Raw genomic sequence first — 19,763 nt, 5'->3', positions numbered from 1 at the left:
AAACTGGTACTACGACTATTTTCCAGCTTTTTTCGTCAAGAATTAAAAAAAAAAAAGTTTTCATAATTAAATTACTTAAAATTCTATGCTGCTCAGTTTCACAATCAGAGAATTCTACTTTGTTTAGAGGTGGAAGCCGGAGTTTCTCTTTTTCCAGTGATCAGTTCGGCAACTTGGAAATTTGCTTCCCCCAGGCTCCGCTGCTGCCTCAGCTCTGGCCGCCACCCCGACGTCTGCAGGCGGGACTCCCGCCCCACGCGGCCGGCAGGGGCGAGGGGGCCAGGGCGCCCCGGCCTGCCTGGGGGCCTCACAGGTCCGCGCCATCGCTGGGTCCCAGGACGCTCAGGCCACAAGTCCAGTCGGTCACCAGGTCTGTGGAGGCCAAGGGTCCTTTCGAGGCCGGGCTCTTGAAGGGGTCGGGGGGGCCGGCCGGGAGGGGCGGGAGCGGCTGGCCGCGGCCCGGGCCCTTGGCGCCCGCCGCGTGGTTGCGCTGGTGCTTGCGCAGGTGGTCCTTGCGGATGAAGCTCTTGCCGCAGACGGTGCAGGTGAAGGGCCGCACGCCCGTGTGCGTTCGGTAGTGGTCGATGAGCTTGGAGCGCTCGGTGAAGCGCTTCTCGCACTCGGTGCAGGGGAAGGGCCGCTCGCCCGTGTGCAGCATGCGGTGGCGGATGAGATGCGCCGGCCGCGTGAAGCAGCGCCCGCACTCGCCGCACCGCAGCGCGCTGCCGTCCCGCGCCCCGCCGCCCGCCGCGCCCCCCGGCGCCCCTTCGGGCAGCCCGCAGCTGCGCTGGTGCGCGCTCAGGCTGACCTGCAGCTGGAAGCTCTTCCCGCACGTGGCGCAGGTGAAGGGCCGCCCTCCCGGAGGGGCCGCGGGGTGCTTCTTCAGGCCGGGCTTGTGGCCGAAGCCTTTTGTCCGGCCGGGGTATTTACAGGGGTCACTGAAGGGTCTCGGGGCCTGGCTGGGGTCCAGCACCGCCTCTCCGGTGTCGGGGGAGGTGTAGGGCACCCCCTCGGGCCCAGTCCTCGGGTTCAGGCCCACGGGGGGTTTACACCTGAAATTCCAGCCCCACCGGACCCCCCCAAAGAGCCAGTCCCCTGGAGGGGTCTCCTCTTGGGCCACCGCAGGGCTGAGCTCACCCATGTCCCGCTCGGGCCGGGCGGGCTCTCTCAGCCCCAGCACGGGGTCCTGGCTGGGGAAGGAGCTGCCCTGGCTTTCCCAGGCTCCTTCCTGGACCGGACTAGGGAAAAACCTTGTGGCTTGGCCTGGTCCAAACAGGGTCCCATGAGCCTCTAGGTCAGTAGGATGCACTGGGGTGGCCACCACCTCCTCTTCCTGGACTTCTGTTTTTATCACAATTTTTACATCTGCTGAGAAAGACAGAAAGACCCCGTATCATTCTGTCCCCGTGCCTGCTTAGGGAAGGAAGACCCGATACTTCCGTCGGCTCTTCGGCAGCCACTCGGCTCCATGACCACCGCTGAGCCCGACTCTCCTAGACTCGGGTCCGGCTCAGCCGAGCATCCTCCGGGCGGGCATGGGGCCGCCTCAGACTGTGGGCGAGGACCTTCACCGGTAAAGCCACCATCCCATCTGCTCACCACGTTCCGGGTTCACCTTGGCTCTCAAGGCGAATCATGCGTTTATCCTGAGCCTGACCACTGGCGGCAAAGAAGCCAAGGGGCAGAAGCCCGGTGCGGGCTCCGGTGGATCTGCGATTGCACCGTGCCCCCCGCCCAGCTGTGGACTTCAGGCAGCTCTCTGACCCACAGCCCATCTGTGAGTACCCTATTTCATAGGGATGTATGAGGATTAAGCCCGATGACACATCTGAAAGCACTTAGCACGCTATTTGAAAGGCGGTGAGCGCTCGGTAAATGTGGCCAGCCAGCTAATGATAAAAATATTAGTAAAATAGTACAAATGTGTTTGATTTTATATAAATGCACTCGAATCTCACATCCCGAAGTTTTAGATCAGGGACCTAGGCTTTTAGCACATTTGGGGGGGGGGGCTAAAACATGATAGAAATAATCAAAGTAAGACAACTGGCCTTCAAAACAGAAGTGACTAGAAGGCCAATACATAAATTTGGTAGTTGCTCTTCCCAAATCCGGCCTTCAGAGACACCTCTCTTTGGTAGTTAAGAAGCGGTTCTGGTTTGCTTTTGGTTTTTCAGTGCCAGCGAGGGGCCAGGCTTGCCGAGTCTGGGTGGAAGGTACATCCTCTCAAGGGATCAGCTTACCAGGCTTGACTGGTTAAGACCATCTGAGAGGGACAGCCGGAAACATTCTCAAGAAAGGCTGTCCAAGCGTAAGAATTTGGAGGGAGATAAAGGACAGACTGTACAGAGGCCTAACATCACAAACGCCTAATGGCCTGTTGGCCGAAAAATCAGGGCAGTTCACCAGTAAAAGTGACGGCCCTGGGCTGAGGCAGCCTCCCAGGAAGAGGGACCCTTTCCCGTCCTCTCTCTGCCATCCCCATACCTTCCGTGGACGCTGCTGTGTTGAGCTTCAGTGTCCCGTCGGAGCATGCTGAAGAAGGGTGGTGGGGAGGGAGGTCCGCCTGCCAGGAAGTGGGTGGGATAGTGGTTGAAAAGTTGGAGTGGACACCTGCAATGAAGATAGACCAGAGCCCGTGGGTTAGGGGAAGGAAGGGGGCGGAAAGCCTGTGCGAAAGGAAGGGCAGGCTAGACCCCAAGATCCCCCCGGGGCCTTTCCCGGGGGAGCGTAACAGCCCCGCCTCTCCCGCACCCAGTTCTCTTTTGCGCCTTCTCTGAGGCACCAGGAAGCTCCGATGTTATTTATTTCACAGAGGCCTCTTGAATGTGAGGCATCTGGCAGTTTGAAAGCGCAACGGTGGGGGCAAGAACGGGAGCGCAGCTGATGAAGGTCAGGCAGAGATATCGAGACAAGAGCATTGAACCCACGGTGGGGCCTGCAAAGCGGCATCTGGCACAGCCCTCTGCCTTCAGGGGAGAGCACTTCTGCATGAGTCAGGCCAGATGTGGGAGAGCCCACGGCTCCCACCGGTGCTTCCAGAAGCTCCTTCCCCGCACCCCGCCTTTAGTCCCTGCATCGCGTTGCCGGTGTCTGCTCTGGTTGCAGCCACTCACCAGAGGCAGCGTCTGTAGACACGTCTCCTGCTCCGGAGTCCAGCTGGCTGAGGCCCCACGGCTCCTCCCCGATATCCGGCTGTCCAGCTGCCCATGCCTCTACCCCCAGCGCCTGCTGCTCCTGGAGTTGGAGCTCGCCCTCCTGCTTGATCTGCATTAAGAGGTCAGGGGCAGGAACTGGGGGCCCCGAGCCTAAGAAAGGGAAAGGGCGTGAACATAGAGCATCAGGGCCCCTCGGGCGTGGGGTAGACACATCCAGCCAAGGACGTGCACATAGGGGCTTGCAAGGGTCAAAGAGCAAAAGAACCTGGTGGGAATGGAAGGCCAGAGCAGTGGGGACGGCAGGGCCTTCTGGGCGAAGCATGAGGTCACATGGTATCGAGCACAGGGTAGGGTGGGAAAGCATTCTCAGGGCTGGGCCTCTGGCCCATCCATGCAGAAGACTGAGCTGCTGTGGGCACGTCCTGCCCTCACTTTTAACACAGAAATGCTACATAAAAAGTCACCCCAAATATCCCCCCAAACCTTACTCCCCCACCTGTATATAAGTGAGCATAAAAGAAATATTCCAGATACAAGAATCAAAGAACAAATGCAAAGTCAATCAAGAGTTCAAACAGGAGCCAAGTGACCCAGGGAGTTGCCGGAACAGGACGCAGGCCTCAGGGGCTGGGCTTGGACGCCCAAGCGAGGCTGAGAGCCCTTCTGAGCGCAAAGCCAGGAGCCATGAGGCTCGGTCCTAGTGAGCTGGGGACTAGAAGAACTCCATCCACCTGAGGGCGCCACCAGGAGCTGCCACCTGTCTAGGGCCATGGGTGGGATGGCCACCCTCAGACTCTGGAGTTTGCCCACGTACACACAGAATTCGTACCACCCACACGGTGCGGAGACCCGAAGCTGAGAAATCCACAGAAACGCGGGCTGACCACCCTCGCAACCCAGGAGGCCCCCGGCACAGGAAAATGCAAACCTGACCCCCAGGGACACCCCCACAACTCAGGTCCCTATGAAAAAACTAAAGTGACAATCAGAAGAGGAGCCAAACAACATGAGAGCTGTGGCCCAACTGACTCCAAGAACTACAGAAAAAAGAACAAGCGGAAGGGTCCGGGGACCTAAGTAGCACCCTGGGAGCTGGCACACCGTGACCTGTGCCCAAGGCTGTTCGGTGTCACGTCACACCACGGAGTGGCCTGAAAGCCTCCAGGCTGAGGCCGCGGCAGCCCCGAGGACCAGCAGAGCGGACAGAGCCTCCGGAGGACAGCGTTTTCCACGCAGCTCGCGGGCATCCCTGAGCTCACCACTGCAAACCACCACCTCGACGAGAAAAGCAGCCGCCTCGGGGGTCAGCAGAGGTCACACCCCGCAGGATTCGGCCTGCAGAGACGCTGGGCACTGGAACGGCCATATACAGAATATAAAGTTTAGTATATTTGGAAAAATAAAAAGGGGGAGAGTCTGATAAATAAGAGACTAACCAAACTGACCTGTCAGATTTTGAAAAAGAACAAAATCTAACTTTAGAATTGTAAAATAAAATCACTGAAATTTAAAAACCCGATCCCTAGGCGAAACAACAGAACGCAAACAACCGAGCCGAGGACGGTGAGCTAACCAGACGCCAAGTAAGAAACGACGGGCGGAGCGGAAAGTATGAAGAGACGTCCGCCGTCATGAAGGATAGTACGAGAACATTCCAGAGTAAACGAGCAGGGAGAAGGCAGGCAAGGCGGTATTCAGAGAGATAAGATTGCAAAATTTCCCAAACTGTTGAAAACTACCGATGATGAAAGCTGGATCGAGAGAAAGAAATCCATGCCCGGACATGCGGTAGCACTGCAGGCCCCCGCAGCCAGAGGCCACGCGGCGGAGGACAGGGCAGACCGCCCACAGGGCCACAGTGGCTAGACGCTCGGCTCCCCTCTCAGCTTCATCTCAGCAAAGCATCTCCAAGGGGCTGGGAGAAAACAACATTCACATGAGAATCCATATCCCTCGCGTACAGAAATGGAATGAGTATTTTCAGACACATAAAAATTCCTATACAAACACAAACCGAGAGTCTGTCACTTACCCACAGAAGTCTTCTAGCGGATACATTTGTAAAGGAAAAAAACCCTCCTAAAGTCACCTCTAAAAGAACAGAAACAGAACATATAACTTCCAAACTGATTAAAAATAATAATAGATGGGGGGGTGCCTGCGTGGCTCAGTCAGTTAAGCGTCTGCCTCCAGCTCAGGTCACGATCCCAGGGTCCTGGGATCGAGTCCCAAGTTGTGTGTGTGTGTGTGGGGGGGGTCCCGGGGTCCCTGCTCAGTGGGGAGTCTGCTTCTCCTCCCTTTGCCCCGACCCCCACTTGTGCTCTCTCTTTCTAATAAATAAATAAAATCTTAAAAAAAAAAAAACGAAAAAATTAGTTTGAGGAAGAAAGAATCTAAATGAAGAACTCTCAGAGGAAGGGTAGTAAAAAAGGAAATACAGAAAATGTGGTCTAAGGTCTAAACGCAATTCAAGATGGTGGGTGAGAATGCAAACACACTAGCGACCACAATCAGTGTAAGCGGGTTGGGCCAGCACTGTCCACTGGAGAAACCGTGCAGGCCACATAGCTCACTCTAGGTTTTCTGTAGTTACATTCAAAACAAACAAACAAACAAACAAACAAATAAAAAGAAACAGGTGAAATTAATTTTAATAACATATTTTACTTAACCCAATATATACAAAATGTCCAACATTTATGTATTTCATCTTTACAGCACTTTAAAAAAAATTTTTTTTGAGAGTGAGAGAGAGCAGGAAATGAGGGGGAGAGGGAGAAGCAGACTCCCCGCTGAGCAGGGAGCCCGATGCGGGGCTCAATCCCAGGATCCCGGGATCATGACCCGAGCCGAAGGCAGACGCTTAACCCACTGAGCCACCCAGGCGCCCCATTACAGCACTTTTGAAGTGACCAACAGCCGCATGTGGCTAGTGCCCACTGTTCTGGACATTCAAAAGGTAAAGGTGATCACACTAAAAAGGAACAAGAAACCTAGCTATATGCTGTTTGCAAAAGACGCACCTAAAACAGGAGGATGCAAGAGCAGTGTGAAAGAACAAAAGCCAGATTAAAGACATTTTAAAAAAAGATGTAGTTATACCGTATCAGACGAAATAGATTTTGAAAAGAGAAATAGTCGCAGAAATAAATAAAGGGTCACTGTGCAGTGTTACACTGACCAGAAAGAGAAAATAATTCTAAATGTTTAATCCAATACCTTGGCTTCAAAATAATAAAGCAAAACTCCAGGAGAAATAAACAACTCCCAACTTCTCAGTGGGAGGTTTCAATGCACCTGTTTCTGTAACGGATAAATCTAGCTGACTCAAGGTTACAGGCCATTCGAGTAACACTATTAACAACCCGATCAGATGGACACAGCAGAACCTAACGACAAGATAAACACAGGTTTTCAAGCCACACAGAATGGGAAGGAAAAACGAACACTTTCTAGACCATAAAGCTAAATTCGGTAAATTTTAAAAGATTTGTACTTTATATACTTATTTTCTAACCATAACGTTAAGTCAGAAATCAAGAACAGATATCCCCAAACTCCTCACACGTAAAATTTAAGGATATGTATGTTTTCTAAATAATCCAAGGCTCTAAGGCCAAATGACAATGAAAGTGAGAAGATATGTGGAACCCAGTGCTAATGAAGATATTATTTATCAAAACGTGTGTGCTGCGTCTCCCATAGTACTTGGAGGGTATTTTATGACCTCGTATGTTTGTATTAAGGAAGAGAAGACAGGTCGAAAATTACGGGTCAAGTGATCAATGCAACTCCACTGACTCTAGGATAGGAAGTCCCCCACTGGACCACAGTGAAGGGACCTGTCCCCAGCAGAGCAACAGAGACAGCCGGGCCCCTCAGGGTGGCCAACTGCCCAAGGGGAGGAGGATGGATGGGCAAGGACTGTGCTTGTCCAATTCTGCTCCCAAACTCTCTGATGATGAGGTATGTTCCTGGTGGGCCCCGTGGAGGGATGCCCAGAGGTGGGGGGGGGGTGTCACAGAATTGAGCTCCTACTGCATGAGAACAGGCGCTGGGAAAAAGGAGGTCCCTGCCTCCCAGCCCTGTGCAGACGACAGTAATAAACAGAAAAAGCATGTTAAAAAAAGGCACCACTGGGGCACCTGGGTGGCTCCGTCGGGTTAAGCTTCCAATTGCTGACTTAGGCTCAGGTCTTGATCTCAGGGTTGTGAGATGGAGCCCTGTGTTGGGCTCTGTGCTGGGTGTGGATCCTGCTTACGATTCTCTCCCTCTGCTCCTCCCCTCCCAGCTCTCAAACTTCCTCTCTAAACAAAACAAAACAAAACAAAACAAAACAAAACAAAACAAAACAAAACACCACCACTGACAGCAGCAATTTAAAAAAAATACAAGGAAAGAATATAAAAAAATACAAAAAAAAATAATACAAGGAACCTAGGAATATATCCAACAACAAAAAACGATACAAGATCTTCTTTGGAGAAAATTCTAAAACTTCACTGAGGCACGTAGACAGATGAGCTAAATGGAGGGGGTTTAGGACATTCCCCAGTAACGTGCCTCAACACAGCAAAGGGGTCCGTTCTCTCCAACATGATTAATAGAGTGAATGCAACTCCAACCACAATCCCAATTGGATTTTCCACAGAACTTGTTATAACGTAATTAGCAGATGACCCCAAAGAGCAAAGGGAAAGAAGACCCAAAGCGCAAGTGAGAAAGAACCACAGTCCCGACCTTCCGCTGCCACTAAGAGCTTGAATGTGAGAGGCAGAACTTCCAGAAGCAAACATGAGACGGTGTGTTACTGCCTTGAGGAAGGGGAAACCGCTTGTTTATGACATAAAAAGGAAAACCAAGTACATTAAAATCAAAAGCATCCGTTCTTTAAAATATACCATAAATGGTTGGGGCGCCTGGGTGGCACAGTGGTTAAGCGTCTGCCTTCGGCTCAGGGCGTGATCCCCGCGTTCTGGGATCGAGCCCCACATCAGGCTCCTCCACTATGAGCCTGCTTCTTCCTCTCCCACTCCCCCTGCTTGTGTTCCCTCTCGCTGGCTGTCTCTATCTCTGTCGAATAAATAAATAAAATCTTTAAAAATAAAATAAAATACACCATAAATGGAGAAGATACTGGCAATACACACGCCCGAGAAAAAGATTAATATTCAGAACATGAAAGGAGCTCCTACAAATCAACAAGTCAAGGGAAAACAAAAGAAAAACGGACAAAAGGCATAAATAGCATTTCACAGAAGAGGAGAGAGAAGTGGCCTATAAACAGAGAATATAATGCTCTATCTCGTTAATTAGAAAAATGCACACTTTAAAGTAGGAATTTTAAACCGATGCGCTCCCATCAGATGGGCAGCGATGAGGGTGGGAGGCATTTCCAGGGTTGGCGAGGATGAGGGGCGGTGGGTGGTCGGGCACCTGCGTCTACACCCGGAGAAACTTTTACACGTGCTTCAGAGTTTTCACAACAGCGTTGTTCCTAAAAGCAAACGAGTTAGAAACAGCACCAACGCCCATCAACAGAGGGAACGCACGCGCCGTGTGGCCATGGTAAAGCAGAAAACCACGGGCTGGTGAGAAGCAATGAGGGCAGCTGCGCCGCGACGACATGGGACAAGGGCTCTCTGAAACAAGGGCCAGTGAGAGAAGCAAGCTGCAGAAGACTACAGATGCTGTGAGCTCATTCATACAAAGTTCACGATGTCATTTAGGAATAAATACATACGGAATACAAATGTAAAGAGAAGCAAGGGACTGATCACATCTCCTCCTGAATTTTCCCTTTATCTGTAAAAGGGAGGGAGGGGAAAGGGATCGGAGAGGGACCACGGGGCGATGGAAGGTTCTGGTTGTGATCTCTTTCTGATGCTGGGGTATTGAGAATTCTCTAAGGGTTACATGGATTTTATTCTGTATGGTTTATTTATTTATTTTTTTTAAGATTTTATTTATTTATTTGTTGGAGAGAGAGAGCGAGCACAAGCAGGGGGAGCGGCAGAGGGAGAAGCAGGCTCCCCTGCTGAGCACGGAACCCAATGCAGAACTCGATTCCAGGACTCCGGGACCATGCCCTGAGCCGAAGGCAGAGGCTTAACCGACTGAGCCACCCCAGGCGCCCCTGTACGTATTTGTTAATGTTATGTATGATGTTTAAAGAAACAAAGCACAATACTAAAGGAAAAACCCCATTTGATACAACAGAACACCTGGTCACAGTAACTTCAACCAGAAGTGCAAGGAAACGTCTATAAACTTATAATAAGAGTATCGTCAAAGGTCAATGGCAAAAAGCATCCTTACTGTGAGACCTTCGAAGCACTGTGCAGTTAAGGATGCCGGTTATCTCTGGGATGACTCAACAACATCCTGGCCAAACTGCCGAACAAGAGAAATAAAGTTATAACAGTTTTAAAAGCAGAGATAACTTTTGTGTTACCTGAGGAAGGTACAACTGTCTACAGAGCAAAATCCCTGAGAATCTGAACTGACGAGTCAATTACTAGAAATAATAAGGAAGTTGAGCAAAAGCGGTCTTTTACTAAAGAAAGTCAACAGCAGATCTATGTACTTGTGATAACTATTTATTTATTTTTATTTTTATTTATTTATTTTTAAAGAGTTTATTTATTTATTTGACAGAGACAGCCAGCGAGAGAGGGAACACAAGCAGGGGGAGTGGGAGAGGAAGAAGCAGGCTCCCAGCGGAGGAGCCTGATGTGGGGCTCGATCCCAGAACGCTGGGATCATGCCCTGAGCCGAAGGCAGACGCTTAACGACTGAGCCACGCAGGCGCCCCTGTGATAACTATTTAAAATGTAGTTAATGTGAAAATGCCATTCACAACAGAAACAACAATCGGAGAAAACCGTGAAGCCTGTTCAGCCCACCCTTCACTCAGTGAGTCTTCCCACAGGGAGAGGGGCTCGTATTGTGAGCAGCTAATTCTCCAGAAATGAAATCATAAAGTAAATGCAGTTCCAATAAAAATTCCAGCAGGATTTTCTGAGAGCGTGACATGAAGATTCTGAAACTCATACAGAAGAACAAAGGTCCAAGAATAGCCCAGAAAAGTTCTGAAGAGCAAGTAGGGAAGGCTTAGTCTTCCAGATACAAGGGCTTCTTAGGAAGCTAAAACAGAGAGCATTGGCATAAAGACAGACAAAGACCAAGAAACCAGAATAAACAGCCCAGAAACTACGTGCATTCATGAGAACCTGGTTGCTGACCAAATCGGCATTACGAATCACTAGAGAAAAGACAGAATATTCAGCAGACTTTGTTGGGAAATCAGATGTCCTTGTGGGGAAAAGAATTTAAATTCTCCCTTGCAACCTACACAAATATTAATTCTTGATAGACTGAAGACTTAAATGTGCAAAGCAAAACTTTGAAAGTTTTATAAGAAGATGGAGAAGAATGTCTTTCTGACCTGGAGTGAGGTAGGGAAGGCAATCCTAAGATAGAAAAAGCGGATCACAAGGGAAAAAAACTGGTAGGTTTGACTGTCCCCAAAATTAAGACTTCAGGACAAGCACGACAAAGTTAAGAGACCTGCCAGAGACCGACAGAAGACATCTGTGATGCAAAGAACAGATGGAGCGTTCAGATCCAGAACCTATAGACAGAAGCCGGAATCAGTGAGAGACTGAAAAGCAACAGTGGAAAAACAGAAAAAGCCAACTGACTGAAGAAACCAAATAAGCACGAAAAGGACGCCCCGCTTCACTAAGAGTCGGGGAAACGCAAATCAAAACAAGATGCCATTTCGACCTCCATCAGACTGGCAGGAAGCTAATGCAGAAAGAGGGCAAAGATGTGAGACGACGGGCACTCGTAGCTGCTGATGGCAGCACGACCAGCTGCGTAACCATGGCGATGGCGGAGGTGCAGACAAGCACGCCCCGCGACGCAGGGGGTCCACCCCGGTCCGTTCCCCGGAGAGGCGGCAGCGCATGGACAGACGCACAGGGGTAAGACTGCCCACCGCGGCACCACTCGTGAGAGTGAAAAACCAGTAATAGCTGAAGTGCACATCAACAGACCAGTGGAGAACGAGCTGGAACGAAGTTGCTTTTGGGGTATTAAGCATCTGTTAAAATGAATGAACTTGCATCAACAGAGATAAATCTGAAATACACGATATTGAGTGATAAATATAATGACATTTATACCATTTCTCAAAACACACAAGACCATATCATATATTGCTTAAGGCTACATAGGTACATAATAGTTTTAAATGAAAGTTTTAAAATGCGGAAGGAAGGGATAAACATCAACTTCAGGACAACTGGTTACCTTGGGGAGGAATGAGACTGGGAAATCTAACAATGAATTTAACACACATATTTTAACACAGAAATATTTTAAATTACGTACACTACTAACATTCAACAAATAATTGTTGAGTTCCTACTCTGTGCTAGGCAGTATTTGAGGTGCCTGAAATGATCATACGAAAAAAATAAAAGTGCTTGTCCTCTTGAAATTTACATCCTAATGGGGAGAGCCCAGTCAGCCATATATTCATCTATAAACGTGAAATCTATCCTCTCTCTTTCTGCAATACATGTAATATCTATATCTCTATCAATGTAAAATATATGTAACAATCTAGAAATACACATAATAGATGATGCTCTCTGCTGTGGAACCAACCAAAGCAAGGAAAGGAGACTGGAAATTCTGGGTGGGGACAGGGGCTGCAGTTTTAAATAAGGTGATGATTTAAATGTTAAATAAGCAGAGCCGCAAAGGAGGTAATGGGTGGAGCCCTGGGAGGACCTAAAGGGGGTGCAAAGGCTTGGAGTCGGAGTCCAGAGCAGCCAGGAGCGCTGGGGGAAGCAGCAGGGGGGGAAGCAGCAGGGAGGACGGCATGGCGGGAACAGAGGGAGTGAGACACAAACAGAAACATGAGCCAGTCTGAGTCAGTGGGAAGCTGGTAAGGGGATTTGAAGGAAAGGGCGCAGGGCTTACTCTGGGGGATTAGTGCAGGAGCGGGTAGGCTGGTTGGGAGGTGAGCGCAGGAGTCGATGGGCTTGGGTGGCAGGGTCGAGGAGATGGGGTGTGACAGCATTCTGGACAAGTCTGAAGGGAGGGCTAGCTACTAGGATCTCCAATGGCCGATGGCTGCGCATGTGAGAAAGGGTCGGGGCTGACCCCTGGATCAAGCAGACAGGCCAGTGGGGTGGGAGTGCTGTGAGTTCTGTTTCTTTGTTTTTTTTCAGTTAAACAGTACTTGTTCAACGTGAAAACCATTCTAAGCTCTCGAGCCAAAAAACAGATGGTGGGCAATCTGGCCTACGGGCCACAGTTTGCCAGCCTCTGGGCACCTGAATGGACAAAGGAAATGCCGGGTGACTGGGGGGCAGACCCAGGGACTGCAGGTGAGAAAAAGAGGGCTGTGCTGGGGGGGGGGGTGTCTCTCCAGCCTTGTGCAGCTGCATGGGAACAGGTGGGGGACAGGCAGACAGATTTAACCAAGTTTATGGTTCTGCCCGGTGAGCACAATGACTAAGAGGGGCGAGGGGGAATCTGGACCAGAACCTCGGCTGGGCAAAGAGGGCACTCCGGACCAGCTGGGCGGTGAAAGGGCCAGATGCTGGGGTCGGGGCACTGGGAAGAGAGATCCGCAAGGATGGGAGGGGCACTGGGGGGCTGAGCTCAAACTGAGATGATGGGAAGGGTGCATCACTGTGGGCAACAGGGGAGTGACCTCGGGGTGGGTGGTGGAGAGAGAGTGGAGGCTGGGGTGCTCAGAGGGCTGTCTGTGCACGCTGCCCTCACCAGGCATGATGGCAGGAGCAGAGACGAGGTCTGCAGCAGGCGGGAGGAAGACGGGAGGCATCTGAGTGAAAGGTGGGGGTTTGCAGGGAGGAGAGGAGACCAGCACAGAGGCCATGTGGAGGAGCAGGACGCTACTGCCTTCCAGGCGGGGGCTAGGAGGGACGTGGGAACGGGGTGGGCCGCAGCAGATGCAGGGCCCCTGGAAGAACCAGGGCTCCTCTGGATAGGAAAGGGCAGGGATGCTCTGGAAAAGCCTGAGGATGTGAGGTCTTGCTGGGGCGGAGCTCCCCGAAGCCCGGCGGGAGAATTTAGGAACTGAAGAGAAGTGGAGAGGAGGTCGGCCAAGGAGATGCACAAGCCCAGAGGGGGTGAGGCATGAGCTGGGCGTTCCCGCTTCTCCCGCTGAGGTGGGTGGGGGGCAACGGGGTTCTTGCTGACGGGCTTGCAGCACAGAGTGGAGTTCGTGCTGGACGGGAGGGCGTGGCGGGGGTCCTGCCAGCAGCCACCGTATTTCTGGGCCCCTTTTCACTCCCACGAATGAGGGGGTGGGAAGTAAAATGAACCACCCACCCTGGACCTCCCCCGGAGGCTAGGAGGCCGGGCTCCGTGTCAGAGCCCTCTTCTCCACGGAGACAGCGCTCTGCTTAGTCATCTCTCTGTCCTCCACTTCCAGCTCTGTCCTTGGCACCTAGCAAAGTCTCAGAGGACGTCTGTGGAACTAAACTGGTGAGCGCGCTCCTGAGCATCGACGGAATGGCCGGTTCTGCGCGTGCGCCGCTCTGGCAGCATGAAACCCCACTTGCGATCAAACAGCGAACGCGCAAGATGCATGTCATTAATCACAAATGAAACACAGCGAGACTTTTCAGTAACACTGGTGTTCAGACGCCAGGGGAACCCAAGGCAGGTGGGACAGACCCGGCGGGTCTGTGCAGAAAGCAGGCTCCAGCCTGCAGAAGGGGGGTCTCCTGGTCATTCAGTTCAGTAACCTGGCTTCTCTCACGCATCCCCCTGTCCCTCCCTTAACTTTCAAAGGTGCTGACTGGCTCCAGGAAAATCCGAGGCAGTGCTATCAGGTATCCAGATTCACCTCAAATAAATCTGTCGTTCTAGTCGTGTTGAAACATGTGGCCAGCCAATGGGACTGGCTCCTGGATGGGGCAAGGCTGGCTCTTCATACAACTGGGAAGAAATTAAATTCTGTCCTGGACACACTCCTACCTTCTCTACGAGTGTCCTCCTCCCCTAATTGTGTGCACTGGCTCTAGCTCTTCCAAAACACTAGGTTTGCTGCCTGTTTCCACGCTGGGAAGCGTTCCTGGAGCGTCAGGGGAACAGGCCCCAGGTCATAACTCAACTATTAAAGAACTTAGATTTAAAACATTCAAGGCTGAGGTTTCTCCTCGGCTCTTCCTGGAAAGGTCATGCTCTCTCTGACCCTCTAGGGGGGTCTAGGGGACCCTCTATTTCCACCTGACTGCCCGGTGTCCCTGGCCTTCTGTCAGCCCCTCACCTGGACTCGGGTCCACAGGAACATCTGGAACCTTGGGGCCAGTGCGACGCCAGCTGCACGGCTCCTTCCCCTGTTCAGTCTGGGAGAGGACCTCGGGCTTGGAGATGGCGTAGTCTGAGGAAGGACATACAGGTTAGCTTTTGCCATGTGGTTCCATTCAGAGCTGGGGACCCGCAGCCTAGAAATCCAAGAGTGGCCAAGAAATGAAACTTCTGGATTAGCATAGAGCACTGGTTCTCAACCATGGGCCATTTTGTCTCCTAGGGGACGTCTGGCAGTCTGGAGACATTTTTGATTGTCATCCCCGGGGGCTGGGGGTGAGGTGCTCCTGGCATGGGTGGGTCAAGGCCAGGGTGCCGAACACCCACACTGCACAGACGAGCCCACAACAATCACCCGGCCCCAACGTCCACGCAGGCCCCACACGACACGCCGGTAGAGCCTCCACATTAAGCAGCAGTGCATTTCTTCAAACCGAAACAGACCATCATGCCTGCACGTTCCCTTCCTCACCGGGCCTGACTTATCGCCTTTAGATCTGGGGTCACACAGAAGCCATCCCAAGAGGAAAGCAGCCCAGGCAGGAACAGCCTCTTGGAGCTGCCACATGTGGACAGTGACGGCGGCCCCCGCGTCTGAGGGAGCAGAGCCTCGAGGCATGACGACAGCGCTGGCCACGGGAAGCATGGTCTGCCCACATTCTCCCCTAACCCGGAGGAGTGTGGCCAGAAAGGTCACGGTTCCCTGTAAGGGAAGGCTAAAGGAATGGGGGTCGATTACGTCCTGGACCCGAGAGCAGCCTGAGGCTTCAGACTTGGTCTCAGCAGGACAGAGACGTCCATGCTCCGGGCCTGGTTAGGAGAAACACCACCACCCCTCTCTGTCTGGCCACCCATGAACTTCACGAGGTTGAGGGGGCTACCTGGTGCTCCTTTTTAGTGGAGGGGGAGATAACCCTTTGCACGGTCAGAGTTTCTAGCGATTTACATATGGTTGCGATGAAAAGCACCAGCATGGATAGGTTTGAGGACTCTCGAAATCACACTTAACAGAAGAATGAGTATCATGCCTTACCCAGGGACACCAGCGTCTCGTAGTTGCCCCGCATCACGTGCTTGTAGAGCTCCTTCTGCCACTCGTCCAGCTTGCCCCACTCCTGCTCAGAGAAATACACGGCCACGTCATCAAAGGTCACGGGCACCTGGAGCCACAAGTGTCACGCACGCTCACCCACACACCTACAGGCACAGTCCCTCGGGCTGCCCCACCCCAGGTGTCCGAGATACCTTGGGGATCTCCCCCTTGCTGCCCGGGGGCAGGCGCAGGATCCAGAAATTTCGGTTTCTCAGCAGGTTCTCCATGTTCTCCAGCCGCCTCTGGAGCAGGCCGTACTCCTGAAGCAGGGTCCCCAGCACAGCCCACTTGCCCTCCAGCTGGTTCCCGAACTCCACGGCCGTCTTCTCGCAGTCAGCCAGCTTCTTCTCGGCCATCCCCGTCCGCCCTTCTAGGGAAAGCAAGCGGGCAGCCTGCGATTCGATCTTCCTCTCCATGGCCTGAATTGTGGCTGCCATCGTCCACGGAGAAATCTTTCGGAAACAAAGAGAAGTCCACCATCATTCATTCCATCCACTGCATTCCTTGAGCCCCTCTCCCCTAGGTGCTGGGGAGCTGGGCGGGGAGCTCAGATAGAAAGCAGGGACGCCCTGGGCCGTGTGCCCGATCTCAGCCTAGGATCAACTCCTCTAGGTAATTCAGACACGGCCGAAGTCCAGGCAGGTGCCTTCCCTCCAGGCTCGGCTCGCACCGCCTGGGGACCTCCTGCATCTGCCTGGACGGGCTCTCTGAAGGCAGTGTTGCAGCTTTTTGCGGCACAGTGCGTGGCCTGTGGAAGGTGCTCAGTGCAATTCTGCTAAATAAACAGTGACTTAGCACCGCTGGGGCATTTCAGTGGATAAACAGTCAACTGCAGATTTACGAGAGGCCAGCCAGCACCTCCCATCATAATCACACAGGAACTGTCTACGGATGATGACCTAGCAAAAAAAAAAACAGCTGGTTCACTGAACCGGCACAAACATGAGAATTGCTCAACTGCTTTTTTTTTTTTTTTAAAGCATCTCGTGTCTCTTTTTAATAAACATAAAAATCAAACAGCTAATCCCTTCCCCCCCCAGTGCCATCTGATTTTGTCCCCTCCCTAGTTGCTCCTCCCTAAACTAAAAATCACCCTTACTGCAAACCTCCACCAGCCAAGAGTTAGACTTTTTGACCCACGTGGCATGGGTGGGTCAAGGGGACAAAATCAACATGGGTCCACTGGGCCCTGAGAGTCTGTTTCTCTCACTGTCCCCACCCCTCCCAAGGGGAAAATTAGTCTCTGACATTTTTGTAGCTACTCTGGGATCAGTGACACATCTTACAGATTGGTGAGGAAGGTAAAACATAGGCCACGAGGTTAGACTTTTATACGTATGACCACGGTCATAAGGCTTCCCCCAAGCAGTGACTTACTTCCCTGTTGCTGGAAAGTTCCCATGTAGCTTGAGTGACCTGACTGGCATTTGGAGACCCCGAGGAAAGGGCACATTTTGCCTTGGGTAGGGGCTGAACCACCTGACCAACCCACATGTGAAGGTGGCCCCCTGGGTCAGAGAGGAGGTCCAGATATCTGCGTCTTGTCCTGGCTGTGCCTGAGGACGCAGGTTTCCTTACAACATGCTGGAAACCATTCCCAAACAAATGTTTGGTGACTATCTGCAAAATGAAGAAGTGACGAGTAGGGAGCAGCTTGGGCTCATTTGGAGAAAGTCCTCGAGAACTACAGCATGGGTGGACACCTCCGAAAACAGTGAGCAGAGACTGTGAGCAGAGGCCAAAACATTGTCAAGCACCATCAGCACTTCCGTGCTTGTTTGGAGGGAGGCTGCACCAGATGACCTCTGACCTGAAGAAGGAAGGGCTCTCGCTGGGGAGGAGCTGGATGGGCAGAGAGCTGCTGGAGGGACACAACTGGATGAGGGCGGGACTCTTGCTCTCAGGAGGCAGGTGCCTGTGCCCCGAGGCTACAGGGACTGCGCTGGGCTGGCACCCTGGGCCACGGTCTACAACAGTTGCCATTCCTTTCCTTGCCCACTTGTCCTTTCTGATCAATCCCTGACACCTGACCCCAGCCTCCAAGAGTTTGCTCCAGAAGTCTCCATTCGCTTCGTCACCCGGCTCCCCAGCTACTGAAATCCTATTCGGCCTCCGAGTGCACTTGACTGCCATAGGACTGCAATCTTTGCGTTGCAGGAAAAGGACACCTGCATAACCTTTCTAAACAGTAAGGCACAAGGTGTGTTTACCATTTTAACGGGGCAGGGAGCCCTGTATTGGGCCTTCGCACTATTTAGGGGGAGTTGGTGACTGTTTCTGCTCAGGCCCAGTCCTTACTAAATGGTGGGTGGATAATATGGGGCTGTCCTCAGACTCCTGCCAGAGAAGGGGAAACCGTATGCTTGAGAGGAGCTGATGGTAAGAGAACTCCAAATCCTTCAAGGACCCCCCACCATATGATGAAGTCCAGGCATTAAAACCCCTTCCAGCTCTCCCCGCAGCCTTCTCTCCCACTGCCTCCCTACCAAAACCATCTTCCGTGGAGCAGGAACTGGATTCTGGTCCTCGAACACTACCGGTACTGCCTTCTCTCCCAGCGCAAGCTGACCTCCGCACCTGAAAAGCTCCACTGGTCCACTCAGCCTGATGAAATCCTAGGCTTCCCTAAAAGCCCAGCTCAAATCACAGAAGCACAGGCCACAAAGGGGTGCCAGCCCCTCCCTCTCCTTCCCCTGCTCTCCCACAGCACCCTTCTATCTCGATGCAAGAACCACTCACCTCTTTCTGTTTGCACCATTATCACCAGTGTACCTGCCTGCTTCCCCCAGCACACGATGTGTCCCTGAATACAGACCAACTGTGTCTTTTCACACACTTTCTAGCTGTGCGATCCTAGGCAAGTTAACTTCTCCAGGCCTCGGGGTCTTCTTTTGTATGACGGAACGAGCACTGCCCCACAGGTTTGTTGTGAGGACAAAATAATGCCTAACAGGGCTGGTGCCCGCCTGCTTCTACAAGAGGGAGCAGCTGTCTTCCGCCCCGACCTCGATCGAGCTGGGCACTCGGCGTGTGCGGAATCGAAGCCGCTTCGGACACCTCCCAGGTGCCACCAGGCCGCTGGGGGGAGCTGGGAGGTAGGGAACGCTGAGGCAGAGCGGTGGGCAGAGAAAGGAGACGCGGGGTGGGGGGCGCGGAGATGAAGGGGCCAGCGGATGGGGCGGGGGCAGGAAGCCGCGGAGGGCTGCAGGAACTCGGCGTGGGGCGGCCTCCGCTGCGGGGTCGGCCGGTTCCGCCCTGCTCAGGCTCGGCCGCGAATGGGGGGCCCGGCCGGCGGGCGCCGTAGGCCCCGGAGGACCCCGCGCCCCGCTCGCCGGAGCCCAGGCCCGGCGGCCCGGCCCGGCCCACGGAGCCCCTCCCCAGGGCCTGCGGCGCCGTGTGCTGGGCCCGGGCCCCGAGTCCGCGCGTCGGTGCGCGCGGGCCGCCCTTACCGGAGCCGCGGCCGCCTCGGCCATGGCCGTGCGCTGTCCGGCCCGGCCCGGAGGAAGTCGCCGCCGCTGCCGCTGCCGCCGCCGCCGCGCGCGGCTCCACGCAGGCCGGCTCCCGGCCTCTCCGCAGGCGGCGCCCGCCCGGCCCTGCCTTCCCCGCCCGCGTCGCCGCGCTCCTAGCTGGCCGGCCCGCGCCGCTCCGCCCGCAGACGCGCCGCCGCCGTCAGCGCCCGGCCGGTCCACACTGCATCCTGGGAGCCGGCGCAGGCCCGTGAGGCTTCCTGGAGGCAGCGCGGCCGCACAGCCCCACCTGCAGCCCGGAGAGGCGAACCGCAGGCGCGGCGCCCGCCCCGCCCCGCCCCGCCCCGCCCCGCCCCGCGGCCAGCCGACCCACCCACCCGCCGGTCCACCAGCCAGCGGATCACTGGATCTCCCGACCCCTCGACCCACCGACCTCCCGAATCCTCGACCACCCGACCCAACCACAGACCCCCGACTCTCCAACCCACCGGCCTCCCGACCCACCGACCTCTCGACCTCCGACACCGCCCCCCCGACTCCCTGACCTTCCCATCCACCAGTCCACCGGCCCGCCGACCCCTCCGACACCCTGACTCACTGACCCACAGACCCACCGGCCTCCCTACCCGCCGACCCACTTGGATCCACCCGTCCACCCACCCACCGGCGCTGTCCGACCCACGGGCC

At 53.7% G+C, this 19,763-nt stretch overlaps 1 protein-coding gene across 2 annotated transcripts; it reads right to left on the bottom strand.

Annotated features, from left to right (window-relative positions):
• Positions 1 to 6: 6 nt before the first annotated feature.
• On the bottom strand, positions 7 to 19,155 carry ZNF746 (zinc finger protein 746). 2 transcript variants are annotated; one of them, XM_040643828.1, is made up of 7 exons: positions 19,059 to 19,155; positions 15,762 to 16,061; positions 15,550 to 15,631; positions 14,476 to 14,589; positions 3,117 to 3,308; positions 2,488 to 2,613; positions 7 to 1,368 (listed from the first exon to the last, which is right to left on the bottom strand). In XM_040643828.1, exons 1-7 carry the CDS (start codon positions 19,080 to 19,082, stop codon positions 308 to 310), a joined length of 1,899 nt encoding a protein of 632 aa, XP_040499762.1. In that variant the 5' UTR covers positions 19,083 to 19,155; the 3' UTR covers positions 7 to 307. The 2 variants fall into 2 exon arrangements, with proteins under 2 accessions (XP_040499762.1, XP_040499763.1); XM_040643829.1 differs by having other exon boundaries at positions 7 to 1,365.
• Between the last annotated feature and the right edge of the window lie 608 nt (positions 19,156 to 19,763).

Source organism: Ursus maritimus, unplaced genomic scaffold (assembly GCF_017311325.1).
Source record: "Ursus maritimus isolate PB19 unplaced genomic scaffold, ASM1731132v1 scaffold_3, whole genome shotgun sequence".
Taxonomy (NCBI): Eukaryota; Metazoa; Chordata; class Mammalia; order Carnivora; family Ursidae; genus Ursus; species Ursus maritimus.
This window is presented reverse-complemented; position numbering and strand designations above follow the sequence as displayed.

Bases quoted from the DNA above. Each gene is read 5' to 3' on its own strand.
- ZNF746 (XM_040643828.1), bottom strand. From the start codon at position 19,082: ATGGCCGAGGCGGCCGCGGCTCCG. The intron at 14,590-15,549 runs GTAAGGCATGAT...GTCCTTCCTCAG, and splicing joins CGAGACGCTGGTGTCCCTGG to ACTACGCCATCTCCAAGCCC. The intron at 3,309-14,475 runs GTGAGGGGCTGA...TCCCTTTCTTAG, and splicing joins TCCTGTGGACCCGAGTCCAG to GCTCGGGGCCCCCAGTTCCT.